Genomic DNA, 17181 nt, shown 5'->3' with positions numbered 1-17181 from the left:
GTAATAATTCAAGTCCTCCAGTCCTGACAACATCCTCAAGAATCTTTTTGCAACCTTTTCAGCTGAATGATATCCTTCCTTGCGACTGGCTGACCGAACCTGAACATAATACTCAAAAGTGGTCTCAATAAAGACTTGTACTGTTGTAACATTAGCAAGGATTTCAGAAGATTAAGCCCACAGCAGATAAAGCACAGGAATAGGCCATTCAGCCCGTAATGACTGTGCCGATCCTAATGCCATTTTAAACAGTACACCTTCTTGTGCAAAGCCTATATCCCTCTATTCCCTACAAGTTCATGTGTCTGTCAAATTGTCTCAAAAACAATGCTATAGTATTTGCTTCCAACTCTTCTCAGTTCTGTGAAAGATAACAGAGAGAGGAGATATAATAATAAAGTAAACAATTTACAAGGTTGCCACAACTGCACAATTGCATCTCTCATTTCTCAGGAAAGGATGATCAATCTGGTCTCCTTTAGCTTGAAAACTAACATGCTGGTGTTGGCTAATGGACAAGGCATATGAGGGAAGGTGATCAATCAGAGGAGTTTAAAACATTTCAATAAGTATACTCAGTGTTTGTACTTATGGGAAAATGCAAAATTAAAGTTCATCAATGTAAGATTATCATACCAAAAAAAGTGAATTCAAATGAAGTGTTTTTTACCAAAAGAAGGAGATGATAGGAACAGCCTACAACAAGCTGAAGTTAATAGCATCCGTGCATTTAAGAGAAAATTGTATTAACATATTAGGGAGAAGAAAACAAGATTAGGCTGATGGTTAGATTAAAAAGAATAGGAGGCTCAAATGAAGCCTCCTCTACCACACGATGGTTTATTTCTGTGCTGTAAAGTCTATATATTACATTTAGATTTTTTAAGGAGGGATTGTGCTTTACAAGTTGCCAGCAACTGTTTTCTTAAACTGTGAATTCCGCAAGTTATTTGTATTTTTAACATGTAATTTTTTTAAGCATCCTTGTCAAAAGAATGAGTGGTTCTGGAAAAGTTGGAAAATTTGCTACCATTAATATTTTCCCCAAGTCTGTATACTATCACCCAACTCTTATTATATTAAGACACTAGATTCATACCTCATGTTTGGTTTAGAATTTTGCGAAGGTTTTGAGGGATATGGAGTTGAGTTGACGACTGAAGTTTCTACATCATAAGTGGTCCCAAACTTTTCTGGAGATGCATCAGCCTCCAATACTAGTGCCTCTACATCAATGAGGAGCGATCTTTCTGGTTCATCAAAATCTTTTCCATCTTGATTAGCGTCAGAGATGAAAACACCATCACCATTGTCACCTGCATTGGCTTTGTCAGAAACAATAGCTACTGGTTCTACCCGAAGTGCAGTCTGCTTTTTTGAACTGCTTGAGCCTTTAAAAGAATACATAAAATGATCATCCCATTAAAATTCTGGAAACAGTAATTTTAAAAAACAATTTTCATTTTAATTGATATGCAGACACAAACACTAAATGGCAAAGTGCAAAGGTTGCTTGTCATCGGAAGTCACTAAAGACAAAACTTCAGCAAACTGCTTCATAAACACCAATGCTAGCAATAGCTGTAAATACCATTTAATGAAGATGATGAACAACAAATAGCATGGTCTACGGAGAATAATTCGCCCTTCAAAGGATCAGCCTCCATATTTGCCCTTATATAATCTGCCTTCTCAATTCACACCCAAGTTGACTTGAAGCTTATCATGTTGAATTCACCAGATATTTATCTGATTTATTTGAAATAATCTGTTGTACCATACCTGAAAAAAATGTATACTTGGTGTAACCAACAAAACATAGGGAGTCATGTAGCACAGCATAAGATATTCAGGTAAATAAGGTAACAGCTGCTAAGGTTCTATGTATTAGGCTGTGAATTTTACAGGTCTTAAAGTTAGAATGGTAGGTGATAAATAATATGAAATTCAGTCAACATTACAAAGAGTTGACAGCATGTTATTTTAAACATTTTAATCCCTGTGGAGGACTTCTATAGATTTCACAATGAAGATACCAGTGCTTCCTGGACTCTGAATTTCTGACAAAGTTAAAAAAGAATGTTCAGCTATGTGCAAGCTGTTCCAACGGCGTGCTGTCTTTCTCATCATTCTGCATGAAACAAAATGTATATTAAAATAACAGGGACACAGAGACTGAAGATGATGAAATGAAGCAACACACTAAAAGTGTTGCTGGAACTCAGCAGCTCAGACAGCATGGAACAATCATGAAGTTGGGTCGAAACCTTTCATCAGGACTGGACAGGAGGAGGACAGAAATCAAAAGAAAAGGCTGGGGAAGAGAGGGTGGTGAGGAACATGAGCTGGCGGCAGATATGTGAATCTAGGTGAGAGGAGGAAGATCGGTAGGGAGGGGAGGGGTAGAAGTGGGAATGATGTGAGTAGTTGAAAAGTAATAGGTGGAAGAAGCAAAGGGCTGAAAAAAGATTAAATCTGAGGAAAGGACAGTGGACCATGGAATAAATGGAAGAAGGCAGGGACCAGAGGGAGGAAGGCGTGACTGATAAACAGGTTGTAAGTCCTGGTCACCAAATTATAGGAAAGATGTCAACAAAATAGAGAGAGTACAGAGCAGATTTACTAGAATGTTACCTGGGTTTCAGCACCGAAGTTACAAAGAAAGATTGAACAAGTTAGGTCTATATTTGGAACGTAGAAGGTTGAGGGAGGACTTGATAGAGGTATTTAAAATTATGAGGGGGATAGATAGAGTTGACGTTGATAAGCTTTTTCCATTGAGAGTAGGGGAGATTCAAACAAGAGGACATGAGTTGAGAGTTAAGGGGCAAAAGTTTAGGGGTAACACGAAGGGGAATTTCTTTACTCAGAGAGTGGTAGCTGTGTGGAACGAGCTTCCAGTAGAAGTGGTAGAGGCAGGTTCCATATTGTCATTTAAAGTAAAATTGGATAGGTATATGGACAGGAAAGGAATGGAGGGTTATGGGCTGAGTGCAGGTCAGTGGGTCTAGGTGAGAGTAAGTGTTCGGCATGGACTAGAAGGGCCGAGATGGCCTGTTTCCATGCTGTAATTGTTATATGGTTATGGTAAGGGAAAAGAGAAAGGATAATGAGTCAGAAGGATAAGGGAAAACAAAAGGTAGGGTTAGGAAACAGAGTAGTTACTGGAAATAGCAAAATTTATGTTGATGCCATCAGGTTGAAGATTACCAAGATGGAATGAGATATTGTTCTTCTAATCTACACCTAGACTCAACCTGGCAGTAGGGGAGGCCATGGACAGACATCTCATTGTGGGAATAGGTCATGGAATTAAAATGGCTTGAGAACGGCAGTTCCAGACAGAGCAACATGCTTGACAAAGTGAACCCCCTACATGCACTAAGTCTCGCTGATGTAGAGCCCATACCTAAAGCGTCAGATGCAATAAATGACACAGATAAGATTCATACATGAAATGTTACCTTGCCTGAAAGAACTGTTCAGGGCAAATACTGCTGAGAAGAACTGAACATACAAAGACCAAATTAAATAGTACAAACCATTATTTTCTCCCTCCTTGACTGTGTAATATTCTGGTGCCTGATGAGATTGACTACTTTCAGGTGGCTGCAATTGTGTTCTGATAATAGACTGTTCCTCGGTGCAAAAAGAAATATTTTTTCAGTATTTTTAAAAATTTTCCCTGGACTTTGAAAATTAAAAATAAACTGTTACAATCACTGTTCTGCTGCTTAGCAAAAATGGGTACGCTAATAGAAGATGGCTCGCAATGTATCTGTGCTAAAATAACAAGGAATGGCAGAGCTCCTTTCAACTTTAGGATCTGGCCAGAAGGCAATCCAAAGCTGATGGATCACTGCTAAATTAAATAGGTCACATTCTCCCTGTGATCACATGGGTTTTCCCCCTACCTTGTCCAACATCTCAAATTCGACTGCTTTGGTAAATTAATTAGCTGCAGTACGCTGCCCCCAGACTAGACTGGCGGCAGAAACTTGGGGATGGGTTTGATGGGAATGTGGAACAAATGGTTAAAAGGAAAATTAGTGGAGAACTTGGTGACCCAACTGTTATAATGAAATATGGCAATATGAGTATTATGGCCGATATCTAGCATGCAATATTTAATTACATGAGCACTTAGTAAGAAGAATCCAGCAGTAAACGAACCTCAAAACCATAGCTCATGCACAAAAGCAGCTTACATACAATCCTTAACCACAGGCATTGAGCTTAGCTCCAAAACCCTGGGTATCGGTGTACCTTATACTGTATTCATTCCTGAACAGTTAAAAATAGTTTCCATTACCCAAGAATAAAATCTATAACATTATTCACAATGGAGATGCATTCATTCGTTATGTGTCATGTCATATGACGTAGGCATCCATGACCTTTCCACGACCAGGGATGTTCTCGGCAAATACTTCTATAGATTATTTCGATAGAAATGGTTTGCCATTGCCTTCTTCTGGGCAGTGTCTTTACAAGACTGGTGACCCCAGCCATTATCAATACCCTTCAGAGATTGCCTGCCTGGCGTCAGTGGTCGCATAACCAGGAATTGTTATATGCACCAGCTGTTCATGCGACCAACCACTACCTGCTCCCATGGCTTCACTTGACCACATCGGGGGCTAAGCAGGTGCTACACCTTGCCCAAGGGTGACCTGCAGGTTAGTGGAAGGAAGGAGCATCTTACACCTCCTTTGGTAAACGCATCTTCTCCCCACCACCCAAACGGAAATGTATCACAAAAAATTACATCTTCAGATGAATTTCCACCAGCGCTCTGGTTTCCTTCCACATCCCAAGTGTGTGAATTGTTGGATTAACTGGCTGCTATAAATTGTGCGAACTGTGAATAAGTGGTAAAATCTAGAGGTATTGGATGGGAATGTGGGAAAATTAATTATTAAAGTATTAGCATAAATGGGTTTTTGGTCGGTATAAGCTTGGTGGGCCAAAAGGCCTGTTTCCCTGATGTATCAGTCCACCACTAATATCAAATTTCAGTAAAAGACAAGGAAAAAGATAAAACAAAAACTAGAAACTACTTAAGATAAAATATTTAACCACCTTTTTATATTGAAGATCCTTTGGAGGTTCATTCATTGGGTTTTTCCCTTCTGAAAATTGAACTTCAAAATGGGATGTAGAATCTAGCTGTGGCCCAGTATTATTAATACTATCTGGAAAAATAATTGAGAATTAATATCTGTCAAACACTCCATGTGTCATTTTCTCCACAAGGTGACAATTTCAACAAATTAGCCAAACGGATTTCAGCAATGCAGATAGAGAACAACATCAAGATTTCTCAATCTGATGTTAGAATGAAGAGCAGTTTGCATATACTGTTATTTGTCTAGTAACCGCTTTAGGACTTCTTAGTATTGGGTGGTCATTACAGGAATTTGCCATATATCTCTATTACAGGTACAAATGTATTTCTACACATACATCTACAACTTTAAAAAAAAACAATCCTCTCTTATAAAAGTAGCTTTCTTCCTGCATCAGATTTCAAGATTATTCAGTTTTGTTCTTTAGGTGTATTTGGCAATTCCAGAGGTTGAGTGGTCTCTTTCTGAATTTCAAGATGGGAGTCTGGAAGTCAACTGTAAGATCAAAGCAAATTCTTTCAGCTAAAAATAGCCTATGTAAATAATCTTAGCCATCCAAAATTATTACCCAAATACTATTGGATTATACATCCACAAATGTGAATTTCTCATTCAGAAAGCAACTGAGACAAAAAGGAGGTAATGGTATACCTTTTAATAATCTTTTATTGATAAGATGCCAAAGTCAATATTCAAGGGAGAAATGTTCATATTGAGAAGCTTAATGCAATTACAGCATGTCAACATGGTTTTGTGGAAGGAATACTTTTGACAAATTTGCAGTACATCTTTGAAGAGGTAAATAGCAGAGTAAATAGTAGGGAAATTTGATGTAGTATATTTGGATTTCAAAAAGGTATTTGATAAGGTATCACATGAAAGGTTTATGTACAAGACAAGATGCTCAGGATTCTGTTAGAAATTTGTTAACACACATTGGTGACTGATTATCCCAAAGAGGATTGGAAGAAATAGATCTTTTTCATACTTTAAGTACATAAGCAGCTTGGAAGGGGCAGGTACAGGTCAAATTAAGGTGGCAGGGCTTGGGCCCAAGAGCTTATCGAAGCAGCAGGGTCCGGTCCAAGAGCAAGTAACTACACAAGGTTTGGCTGATTTACGAGTCGGGTCAGGCTGAAAAGGTCAAGGCGTCAGGGCTGGAAGAGAGGTACGGGCTAATGTTCAGATCGCTGCTCCATGAGGTTTACTCGGCTGTGCGCTGAACTGATGCCTGCAACTAACAGGCCCCTTGATCAGCTGCAGTGATGATTGGCTTTTTGACAGTGGACTCACTTCTGTGAACTTCAGTTCTGAATGTTATTTGCTTACTTTTGTTATTTGCATGATTTGTTTTTTTTTTAACCTCTGCACATTCGGTGTTGGACAGTTGTTTTTAAATGGGTTCCATTGGGTTTCTTTGTTTTGTCACTGTCTGTAAGGAGATGAATCTTAAGGTTGAATATGGTATACCTACATTCATAATAAATGTAGCTTGACTCGAAGTGCTATGAAGATTGATTCTTGGCCTTCAATTATTTACTATCTTTAGTAGGAACTACCGGAAAGAAATCAAAGTTTGCTGATGATATAAGAAATTGTAGACAATAGACAATAGGTGCAGAAGTAGACCATTCGGCCCCTCGAGTCTGCACCGCCATTCTGAGATCACGGCTGATCATTCACTATCAATACCCAGTCCCTGCCTTGTCTCCATATCCCTTGATTCCCCTATCCATCAGATATCTATCTAGCTCCTTCTTGAAAGCATCCAGAGAATTGGCCTCCACCGTCTTCCGAGGCAGTGCATTCCACACCTCCACAACTCTCTGGGAGAAGAAGCTCTTCCTCAACTCTGTTTTAAATAACTGACCTCTTATTCTCAATCCATGCCCTCTGGTACTGGACTCTCCCAACATCTGGAACATATTTCCTGCCTCAATCCTATCAAATCCTTTAATTATCCTAAACGTTTCAATCAGATCCCCCCTCAATCTCCTCAATTCCAGCGTGTACAAGCCCAATCTCTCTGCGTAAGACAGCCCTGCCATCCCAGGAATCAACCTAGTGAATCTACGCTGCACTTCCTCAATTGCCAGAATGTCTTTCCTTAAACCTGGGGACCAAAACTGTACACAATATTCCAGGTGTGGTCTCACCAGGGCCCTGTACAAATGCAAAAGGACATCCTTGCTCTTGTACTCAATTCCCCTTGTAATATAGGCCAACATTCCATCTGCCCTCTTCACTGCCTGTTGCACTTGCTCATTCACCTTCATTGACTGGTGAACTAGGACTCCTAGGTCTCTTTGCATTTCTCCCTTACCTAACTCTACACCATTCAGACAATACTCTGCCCTCTTGTTCCTGCTTCCAAAGTGGATAACTTCACATTTATTGACATTGAATGACATCTGCCAAGTATCTGCCCACTCACCCAGCCTATCCAAGTCTCCCTATATTCTCCTAACGTCCTCTTCGCATGTCACACTGCCACCCAGTTTAGTATCATCAGCAAACTTGCTGATATAGTTTTCAATGCCCTCATTTAAATCATTGACATAAATCGTAAAGAGCTGTGGTCCCAATACAGAGCCCTGTGGTACCCCACTAGTCACCTCCAGCCAGTCCGAGAAACACCCATTCACTGCTACCCTTTGCTTTCTATCTGCCAACCAGTTTTCTATCCATGTTGAAACCCTGCCCCCAATGCCATGAGCTCTGATTTTACTCACCAATCTCCTATGTGGCACCTTATCGAATGCCTTCTGAAAATCTAGGTACACAGCATCCACTGGCTTACCCTCATCTAACATCCTTGTTACACCCTTAAAAAACTCCAACAGATTAGTCAAGCATGATTTGCCCTTGGTAAATCCATGCTGGCTCGGCCTAATCCTATTACTGCCATCCAGATGTGCCACTATTTCGTCCTTAATAATGGACTCAAGCATCTTCCCCACGACTGACGTTAGGCTAACAGGGCGATAGTTCTCCGTTTTCTCCTTCCCTCCCTTCTTGAAAAGTGGGATAACATTAGCCACTCTCCAATCTTCAGGAACTGATCCTGAATCTAAGGAACATTGGAAAATGATTACCAATGCATCCGCAATTTCCTGAGCCACCTCTTTTAGAACCCTCGGATGCAGACCATCTGGACCCGGGGATTTATTAGCCTTCAGTCCTACCAGTCTACTCATCACAGTTTCTTTCCTAATGTCAATCTATCTCAATTCCACTGATATCTTATGACCCTGGCCCATCCATACATCTGGGAGATTGCTTGTGTCCTCCCTGGTGAAGACAGATCTAAAGTATGCATTAAATTCTGTTGCCATTTCCCTGTTTCCCATAACAATTTCTCCCAATTCATTCTTCAAGGGGCCAACATTTTTCTTAACTATCTTCTTTCTCTTCACATAGCTAAAAAAGCTTTTGCTATCCCCTTTTATATTCCTGGCTAGACTGAGCTCATACCTGATTTTTTCTCTCCGTATTGCTTTTTTAGTTAAGATCTGCTGTTCCTTAAAACTTTCCCAATCATCTGTATTCCCACTCATCTTAGCCCTGTCATACTTCTTTTTCTTTAATGCTATAATTGTAGGAAGGATATATTGCAATTGGGATATCTAAACCATGCAAAATTGAAAGACAGGTTGAGTGGTGAGTGAAAACTTGGAAAATGGAGTCTAATATAGAAAAAGTACAAAATCAAGCACTTCAGTAAAGGAACCAAAAACATAACTATTTAAATAGAAAAAGAACGTTGAGAACTATTGATTTATAGATCCTTGGTCATGAAACACAGAGTTAACATGAAAATGCAGCAAGTCATTGGAAGACAAATAATAGTTTGTGCTTCAATGCAAAGGAATTTGTTGTTTAAAAATAGCTGAAGTTTTATTACAATTTAAAGGATGTTGGTAAGGCTGAAGTGTTGTTGCAGCTTTAAAGCCCTTATTTAAAAATAGTGTACTAGCAAAAGAGCATATCAATTTCTAACTCACTTAACTAATTTTTGGGATGATCAGGTTATTTATGAGGTGGTGATCATATTAAACAATAAAAGATCAAAGTGGGGCACAATAGAGTAGATGTTAAGATGGGAGGATTTTAAACTGTGGGTGATCATTTAAAACTGAAGAACACACGACGTTCTTCTCCATAAGAATGGTGAATAACCGTTATCTAATATTGGCACAGAGGTTTATAGGGCTGTGGCAGATCAGCCATGATCAAATTGAAAGGCAAGGCAGGCAGGTTTGTGGGCCCAGGTGGTCTACTTCTGCTCTTATTTTCTTGTGCTTGTGTTCAGAGAGAGATGCAAGGAGGCTCACCTACCATCTCATCTATCCTTATAGGTTTAATAAACAAAATGTCCAAAGAATAACCACAAACATTTATTTCCTATTTCCCTTTACTATCACATGGTCAACATAAGGAGTATTAACCTTTTATCCTCAATTAATTTGTCAAAGATCTGTTCTCGGAAATATTTTTGAAAATAACATTATCATCATGCATGAACAAAATGATTACTAGAACGTGAGGCGGCAGAAGAAGAAAAGAGCATTTATCTTTATCTTTAATCTACCTTGCATTTTACCCACCCTTACAAATTTTCTCTTGCCACTTCTTCAGCACATGCCTCAAACATTAGATGAGCAAACTGCAACACTGCTAATCATTCCCCTGACCAATGCTGAGTAATTTCTAAATAACTTTTCCTTCCAAATCCATCAGATGCAGGCAAAATCAGACTTATTGTTGCAAAATAGTTCAGTACATTTTGCTTAACCATTTATATTGCTTAATGGATTGCATTTAAATTGAGTACTTAAGTTCACCTAGTCCAGCCAAGAAGTTGTTAACAATCGATGATGGATTTGCATTTTTCTGCAAAACAATGTTCATTGGCTTTCCCGTCAGTCTAGAAAGTTTGAAAGAAATTAAAATAAAACATTACTTTTTTCTGACACAAATCCAAATAATTCAGCATATTTTGTGAAACCTAAAGATTTAGTTATAAAACTCAGTATACAAGATTGCAGCTTTATAAAATAAATGCAGATTATCAATTGTCACCTCATAGGGCTATTAACCAAAATTGGCAACTTAAATTTTAGCATGTTATAGTATGTAATATTTTACTGTTGTTATTGATAATTTAAATAGTCAATACAATCTATATTCATGAACTAGTTTCAAGTAATTATATACTATAAAATAATTTGACCTGGGATTATTTTTGACAAAAAAAACAATGCAAAAAGATGATAGATAGATACTTTACTAATCCCACAGGAAATTACAGAGTCACAGTAGTATTAAAAGTGCACAGGTATACAAATGTTAGAAGAGAAGAAGAAAAAAATAAGAACTCAATCGTTCAAGCAGCATTCTTCAGGGCAAAGGTGTATGCCCATGTTTCAGACTAGAACCTTACAACAGGATTTTTAGCCATCATGTAACATGCCTCCCACTACAGATCAGCCACAATACTGCTACACCTAATGTTTCTTGCAAAAGAGAGAATTTTCAAATATTTCCAAGACTACAGAACCATTCAACTGCAGCTCTTTAGAAAGCAAATACTTGGTTTTATACCTGAATCACTTTCTTAAGGAGAATCTGAGAGAATAGGTTCAAAGTGGAGGTATCTCTGTGACACCTTGGATCAGAGGAATTGTGCAAGCTGAACAAAACATAACATCAATGCATTTCCAAAATTAAATTAAATGCCAGGGTTCAGAAAGGCTGTATCCCAATCACATACCTACACTTCAGAATGGATGTGGATATATACTTGAAAAGGAAGTATTTTAAAAGCTATTAGGAAAGACCATGAGAGGGGAATAATTCTTTCAAATACTACAGGCTAAAAGCCTAAAAGGCTTCTTTCCATGCATTAAAGAGTTATTTTTTTCATATTTCACATGAAACTATAAGCAAAATATTCATTAACTGTGTAAAATGCAATGGAAATACCGTGCACTCATTAATAATTCAGCGTGACAACTATATTGTGGCTCAGAAGAATAGGCAAGCTGTAGTTATAGGGGGATCATAGTGGAACAAACAAAAGGTTCTGTGGGCAAGAACAAAATTTCCAGATGATATGTTAACTCCTGAGTGCCAGGGTCAGGGACATCTTGGATCAAGTCTATAGTATTCTTAAGTGGAAGGGTGAGACCCAGAGGTAGTGGCCCACGTTGGTAGCACTGACATGAGTACGAAGAGTGATAAGGTCCTGCAAAGTAAGTGTAAAGTTAGGTGCCAAATTAATGAACAGGATCTCCAAGGCTGTGATCTCAGGTTGCTTCCTACGCCACATATCAGGCCAGAAATAGGAAGATAGTACAGTTTAACACATGCCTAAAGAGACGAAGCTTCCGATTTTTGGATCATTGGTCTCTCTTCCAGGGAAGGGTAACTCCTATACAGAATGGACAGTTTACACTTGAACTAGAGAACTAATATCCTTTCACAAAGGTTTGCTAGTGTTGCACGACCCCCTTTGGGGGAGGGGAGGGGATTTGGTTTAAACTAGACTTATAGTGGGGTGGGAAACCAGAGCAGGTAATAGAGAGGCTGCAAGGAAAGACATTGTTAAGCCTACATACAAAGTCAGGAATCAAAAGATTGAGCAAAGTGGGACTAATGTTCTGAGTTGTGTATATTTCAAAGCAAGTACTGTAGGAAAGGCAGATGAACATAGGGCATGGATCAGCACATCAAATTATGACTTTGTGGCTATTAATGAGACTTGGTTGCAGGAGCAGCAACATTGGCAGCTCAGTGTTTCGGGCCTCCTTTGCTTTAGACATGATAGAGGAGGAGAGTTTAAACAGGCAGGGGTGGCAATACTAGTTAGGGAAAATGTTATGGCAGTGTACACACAGTACAGAGTGGAGAGTTCATCTACTGAGGTTATATGGGTGGAATTGAGGAATAAAAAAAGGGATGATTACGGTAATGGGTTTACAAGAGATTCTCGTTAATTAGGACATCAGTTAGTTGCGACAGTCACTTACTTGGGATAACTCTTATAGAGAAACTAATCGTGAAAATAGATGGGATCTACTTCATTTATTTGGGACGCTTTGCTGGTTAATTAGGGAAGGGGACTGTTGCCGAACAACTTCCTACTATCATCAGACAAATGCACTTGTGTGGCCATTGTGCTACACTGTGCTAACAGAGAACAGTTTTTAAAATAGTGTCAGTTTCATGTTTGTGTTCAAAAACTGGTGATTTTTGTCAATAATAGTTGGAGAGAAATAAGCAATACAATTCAGAACAGCTTTGATAACTGCAGCTTCAAGCATTCAGGCTTGGAGATGTCAGAAATGACCCAGTAAAAATGAAACAATCTCACCAATTCAACAAGTTAGGACCTATAAAGAATTTGAAGATATTGACAGTGATCAAAGCTTGCCAAATTCCTATTCACATAGTGTGTTGAAATAATTATAGAGTTTAGATTTGAAAGTTGCTAAGGTACTACTCTCAACTAGGTAGTTTGTTCCTTGTGTCCACAACTTGTTGTGTCAAGAAATGCTTCCTGATGTTAGTCTGAAATCTCTCTTTAACCAGTTTCCACCTATGGCCCCGTATACTTGCTGATAGATTAATTTTGAAGTAGCAGCTGGCATCCACCTTACATATACCCTCAATGACTTTGATTTTTCTATTGTGTTGCCTCTCATTCTACATCTACTTAGGCTAAAAAGATTTAATATTCTCGACCTTTCTTCATAGCTCATGCCCTGCAGACCTGGAATGAGTCTCGTCACCCTTCTATGAATTCTCTCCAGTGCCTTCACATCCAACACAAAATACAAAGACCAAAATTGTACACAGCATTTAAAGTGTGGCCTCACAAGCACATTATACAGCTTAAGGAGAATGGCTTTAGACTTGAACTCCACATTCTATCAGCCTTCTTAATTGCTTCTGTGCATTGTCTAGATGTTGATAGTGATGAGCCTACCAGGATACCCAACTACTTCTCATACTTTCTAACTCAAGACCCCCCCCCCCCATCATTGTATGTTTACATATAATATTTCTACTTCCTAAAATGTAATTCTTTCTAAATGTAGTATTTTACATTTATTACATTAACTTTCATGTACCATTTTTTCTACCCAGATCTGGATTTTGTTTAGATCTAACTGTATCGATTCTGCTGCCTGAACATTATCAGCCCATCCCCCTAACTTTGTGTCATCTGCAAACTTAATTAGTTTATTTGTTTTGTGCTTATCCACATCGTTAATGTAAATTAGAAATAGATGTGGCCCAAATCTGATCCCTACACAACCCCATTTTAACACCTCCGAGGTGTGAAAATGATCCTCTCACCATAAATCATTGTTTTCTGTTTTTGAGCCAATTCTGCACACATTTGCACAGCTTCCCTGAATCCCTACCTCTTGTAATATGATTATTTGCCTTTTTTGGGATACCTTGTCAAAAACCTTCTGAAAGTCCAAATAAATAATATCAACCACTCGATTGCTATCACAAATTTTAGTTGCCTCTTCATAGAACTCCAGCACATTAGTAAAACATGATTTCCCCTTTCTGAACCCATGCCAGCTTTCTGCTAACATGCTTATTCTTATCAGCTACTTTTCCTTCTTATTCTTTATTAATATTTCCATTATCTTACCAACAATACAAATTAAGCTTACTGGTCTATAACTACCAGGGTCAGTGTGGTCACCTTTCTTGTATACTGGGACAACATTAGCCCATAGTGTTTGACAGTGTTCTAATTTGTTCTGTATTTCATTTAAATACACAATTTGTTACACTATTAAATGGTAGTTTGTCTTTTATACCTTTTAACTATTTCCATGAAATTTTGGGTAATTGGGGCAGCAGCTTAATTGGGCAAAAATGTACTGGTCCCTGTGTGTCCCAGTTAACAGGAGTCCACTGTATATTATAGACCACCCAATAGTCAGCAGGATTTAGAGGAGCAAATTTGTAGAGATTGCAGACTGTTGCAAGAAACAAAAGGTTGTGATAGTGGATGATTTTATTTTTCCATATATTGACTGGGATACCTATATAGTAAAAGGGCTAAATGGGATAGAGTTTATCAAGTATCTTCAGAAAAATTTCCTCAGAGGGAGTGCAATACTAGATCTCCTGTAAGAGAATAAGGCAGTGCAAGTGACAGAACTTCAAATCATTGAACACTCTACATCTATGATCACAATGCCAATAGTTTCAATATAATTATGGAAAGGATAGGTCTGGTCCTCAGGTTGAGATTCTAAATTGGAGAAAGGCCAATTTTGATGGTATCAGAAAGGATCTGGCAAGTGTAGATGGGACAGGTTGTTTTCAGGTAATGGTGTACCTAGTAAGTGGGAGGCCTTAAAAAGTGAAATGCTGAGAGTACAGTTTATGTTCCTGTCAGAATAAAGAGCAAGGATAACAGGTTTAGGGAACTTTGGTTTTCAAAAAGTACTGAAGACCTGGATGAGGGAAAAGAAAAGGAGATGCATAGCAGGTATTGACAGGAAGGAGCAAATGAGGTACTTGAGGAATACAACAAATGCATGGGAATCAGAATCAGGTTTATTATCACCAGCATGTGATGTGAAATTTGTTAACTTAGCAGCAGCAGTTCAATGCAATACATAATCTAGCGGAGAGAAATAATAATAATAAAAAATAAAACAAGTAAATCAACTATGTATATTGAATAGATTATTTAAAAATGTGCAAAAACAGAAATACTGTATATTAAAAAGGGAGGTAGTGTCCAAAGCTTCAAAGTCCATTTAGGAATTGGATGGCAGAAGGGAAGAAGCTTTTTCTGAATTGCAAAGTGTGTGCCTTCAGGCTTCTGTATCTCCTATCTGATGGTAACAGTGAGAAAAGGGCATGCCCTGGGTGCTGGAGGTCTTTAATAATGGACACTGTGTGTCTGAGACACCACTTCCTATAGATGTCCTGGGTACTTTGTAAGCTAGTGCCCAAGATGGAGCGGACTAGATTTACAACCTTCTGCAGCTTCTTTTGGTCCAGTGCAATAGCCCGTCCATACCAGACAGTGATGTAGCCTGTCAGAATGCTCTCCATGGTACAACTACAGAAGATTTTGAGCATATTTGTTATGTGCCAAATCGCTTCAAACTCCTAATAAAGTATAGCCACTGTATTGCCTTCTTTATGACTACATCAATATGTTGGGACCAGGTTAGATCCTCAGAGATCGTGACACCCAGGAACTTGAAGCTGCTCACTCTCTCCACTTCTGAACCCTCTGTGAGGATTGGTGCATGTTCCTTTGCCTTACCCTTCCTAAAGTCCACAATCACACACTTAAGGAGGAAATCAGGATGGCTAAAGGAATGCACAAGGTTGCACTACCAAACAAGGTGAATGAGAATCCCAAGGGCTTCAACAGATATATTAAAAATAAATGGATAGTAATGGACAAAATTGAAGACCTATGTGGTCTTCTTTGCAGAGCCAAAAGAGATGGGGGGAAATCGTAAATAGAATTTTTGCATCTGTATTTACTCAGGAGATGGACATAGAGTCTATGGAAGTAAGGCAAAACAACAGTGAGGTTACGGACCACGTACAGATTAAAGAGGAGGGAGTGCTTGTAGTCTTGAGTCAAATCAGTTTGGATAAATCCCCAGATCCTGACAGGCTGTTCCCTTCAGAGACTAATACAGAAATTGCAAGGACCCTACAGAGATATTTAACACGTCCTTCGCATCAGGTTGAGGTGCCAGAGAATTCGAGGATAGCTAATGTTGATCCACTGTCTAAAAATAAGCCAGGAAACTATAGGCCAGTAAGTCTGACATCAGTAGTGGGCAAGATGTGGGAAGGTATTCTAAGGGACTAGATATACAGTACATGTATTTGGATAGACAAGGACTGATTAGGGATAATCAACATAGTCTTGTGCATAGTAGATTGTGTCTAACCAATCTTTTTCGAGGAAGTTACCAGTTACCAGGAAAGTTGATGAAGGCAAGGCAGTGGATGTTGTCTACGTTGTCTTTCGCACAACACAAGATTGCGCATGGAAGGTTAGTCAAAAAGGTTCAGTTCATTGGCATTCAGGACAAGGTAGTAAATTGGATTAGACATTAGCTTGATGGGAGTAACCAGACAGTGGTAGTAGATGGTTGCCTCTCTGACTGAAGACCTGTGACATGTGGTGTGCCACAGGGATTGGTGCTGAGTCTATTGTTGTTTGTCATCTATAATTAAAGATCTAGAAAATAACTGAAATAGCAAATTTGTGGATGACACTAATATTGGGTACATAGTGGACAGAGAGGAAAGCTATCAAGGCTTGCAGTGGGAGCTGGACCAGCCAAAAAAAAGGGCAGAAATATAGCAAATGCAGACAAGATTGGAGGGCGGAGCTTAGTCAAGATGGCACTAAACGGCAACTCCTTTGTTTCCATCTTCAGAAATAACTTTAATAAACAACTTCCATCTTTAATATCTCCATTTTTCCCTTTCAGGGTTCTTTGGAAGACCCTGACCTGGAGTTACTTGCTGACTTCAGTTCTTTGCAGGAATGGGACCCACTCTCGGGATTTTATGAATGGCCATTATCCATCATGGGAGCTGGAAGATCTTTGGCTGTGTTCCCCGGAGACCTGAGATCTTACGGCACAGAGTTCGGAAAAATCGACACAACGGACTTTTAACATCATAAACCAGCAAGTTGTTTGTTATTTCTCCCCTCTCACTGTGAAATTGAGACATCTCTTTCCTCCTTATTAGAGAGAGAGAGAACGTGTGGTATGTCGAATACCGGGTGAACGTGTACTCTTTGGAGTACTGCAAGTCTGTGTCTTTGCTGTTGTTTTGGCTACAGGCTTGAGTGTTTCGGTGATGAGTGCTGATGCAATTTTTTCTGGTGGGGGGGAGGAGGGATAGTGCTTGCTGCCATTTATGTGCAAGAGGGAGGGGAGCTGAGGGGGTACATTGGGGTTCTAACACTTAACTGTCATTCATTCTTTGGGGCACTCCTCTGTTTTCATGGATGGTTGCAAAG

General features: G+C 39.1%; 1 protein-coding gene across 1 annotated transcript in view; it reads right to left on the bottom strand.

Moving 5' to 3' along the window:
* Window positions 1-17181, bottom strand: part of LOC132396748 (centromere protein C-like) — a 106931-nt gene that overhangs the window by 57909 nt on the left and 31841 nt on the right. Inside the window, exons 3-6 of the mRNA XM_059974606.1 lie at window positions 9974-10056; window positions 5083-5195; window positions 3543-3633; window positions 1100-1391 (exon numbers count right to left, since the gene is read on the bottom strand). Coding sequence (XP_059830589.1) covers window positions 1100-1391; window positions 3543-3633; window positions 5083-5195; window positions 9974-10056 — 579 coding nt within the window. The remainder of the gene's footprint in view (window positions 1-1099; window positions 1392-3542; window positions 3634-5082; window positions 5196-9973; window positions 10057-17181) is intronic.

Source organism: Hypanus sabinus, chromosome 7 (assembly GCF_030144855.1).
Source record: "Hypanus sabinus isolate sHypSab1 chromosome 7, sHypSab1.hap1, whole genome shotgun sequence".
Lineage (NCBI taxonomy): Eukaryota > Metazoa > Chordata > Chondrichthyes > Myliobatiformes > Dasyatidae > Hypanus > Hypanus sabinus.
The sequence above is the reverse complement of the archived record's forward strand: the minus strand, read 5'-3'. Positions and strand labels throughout refer to the sequence as shown.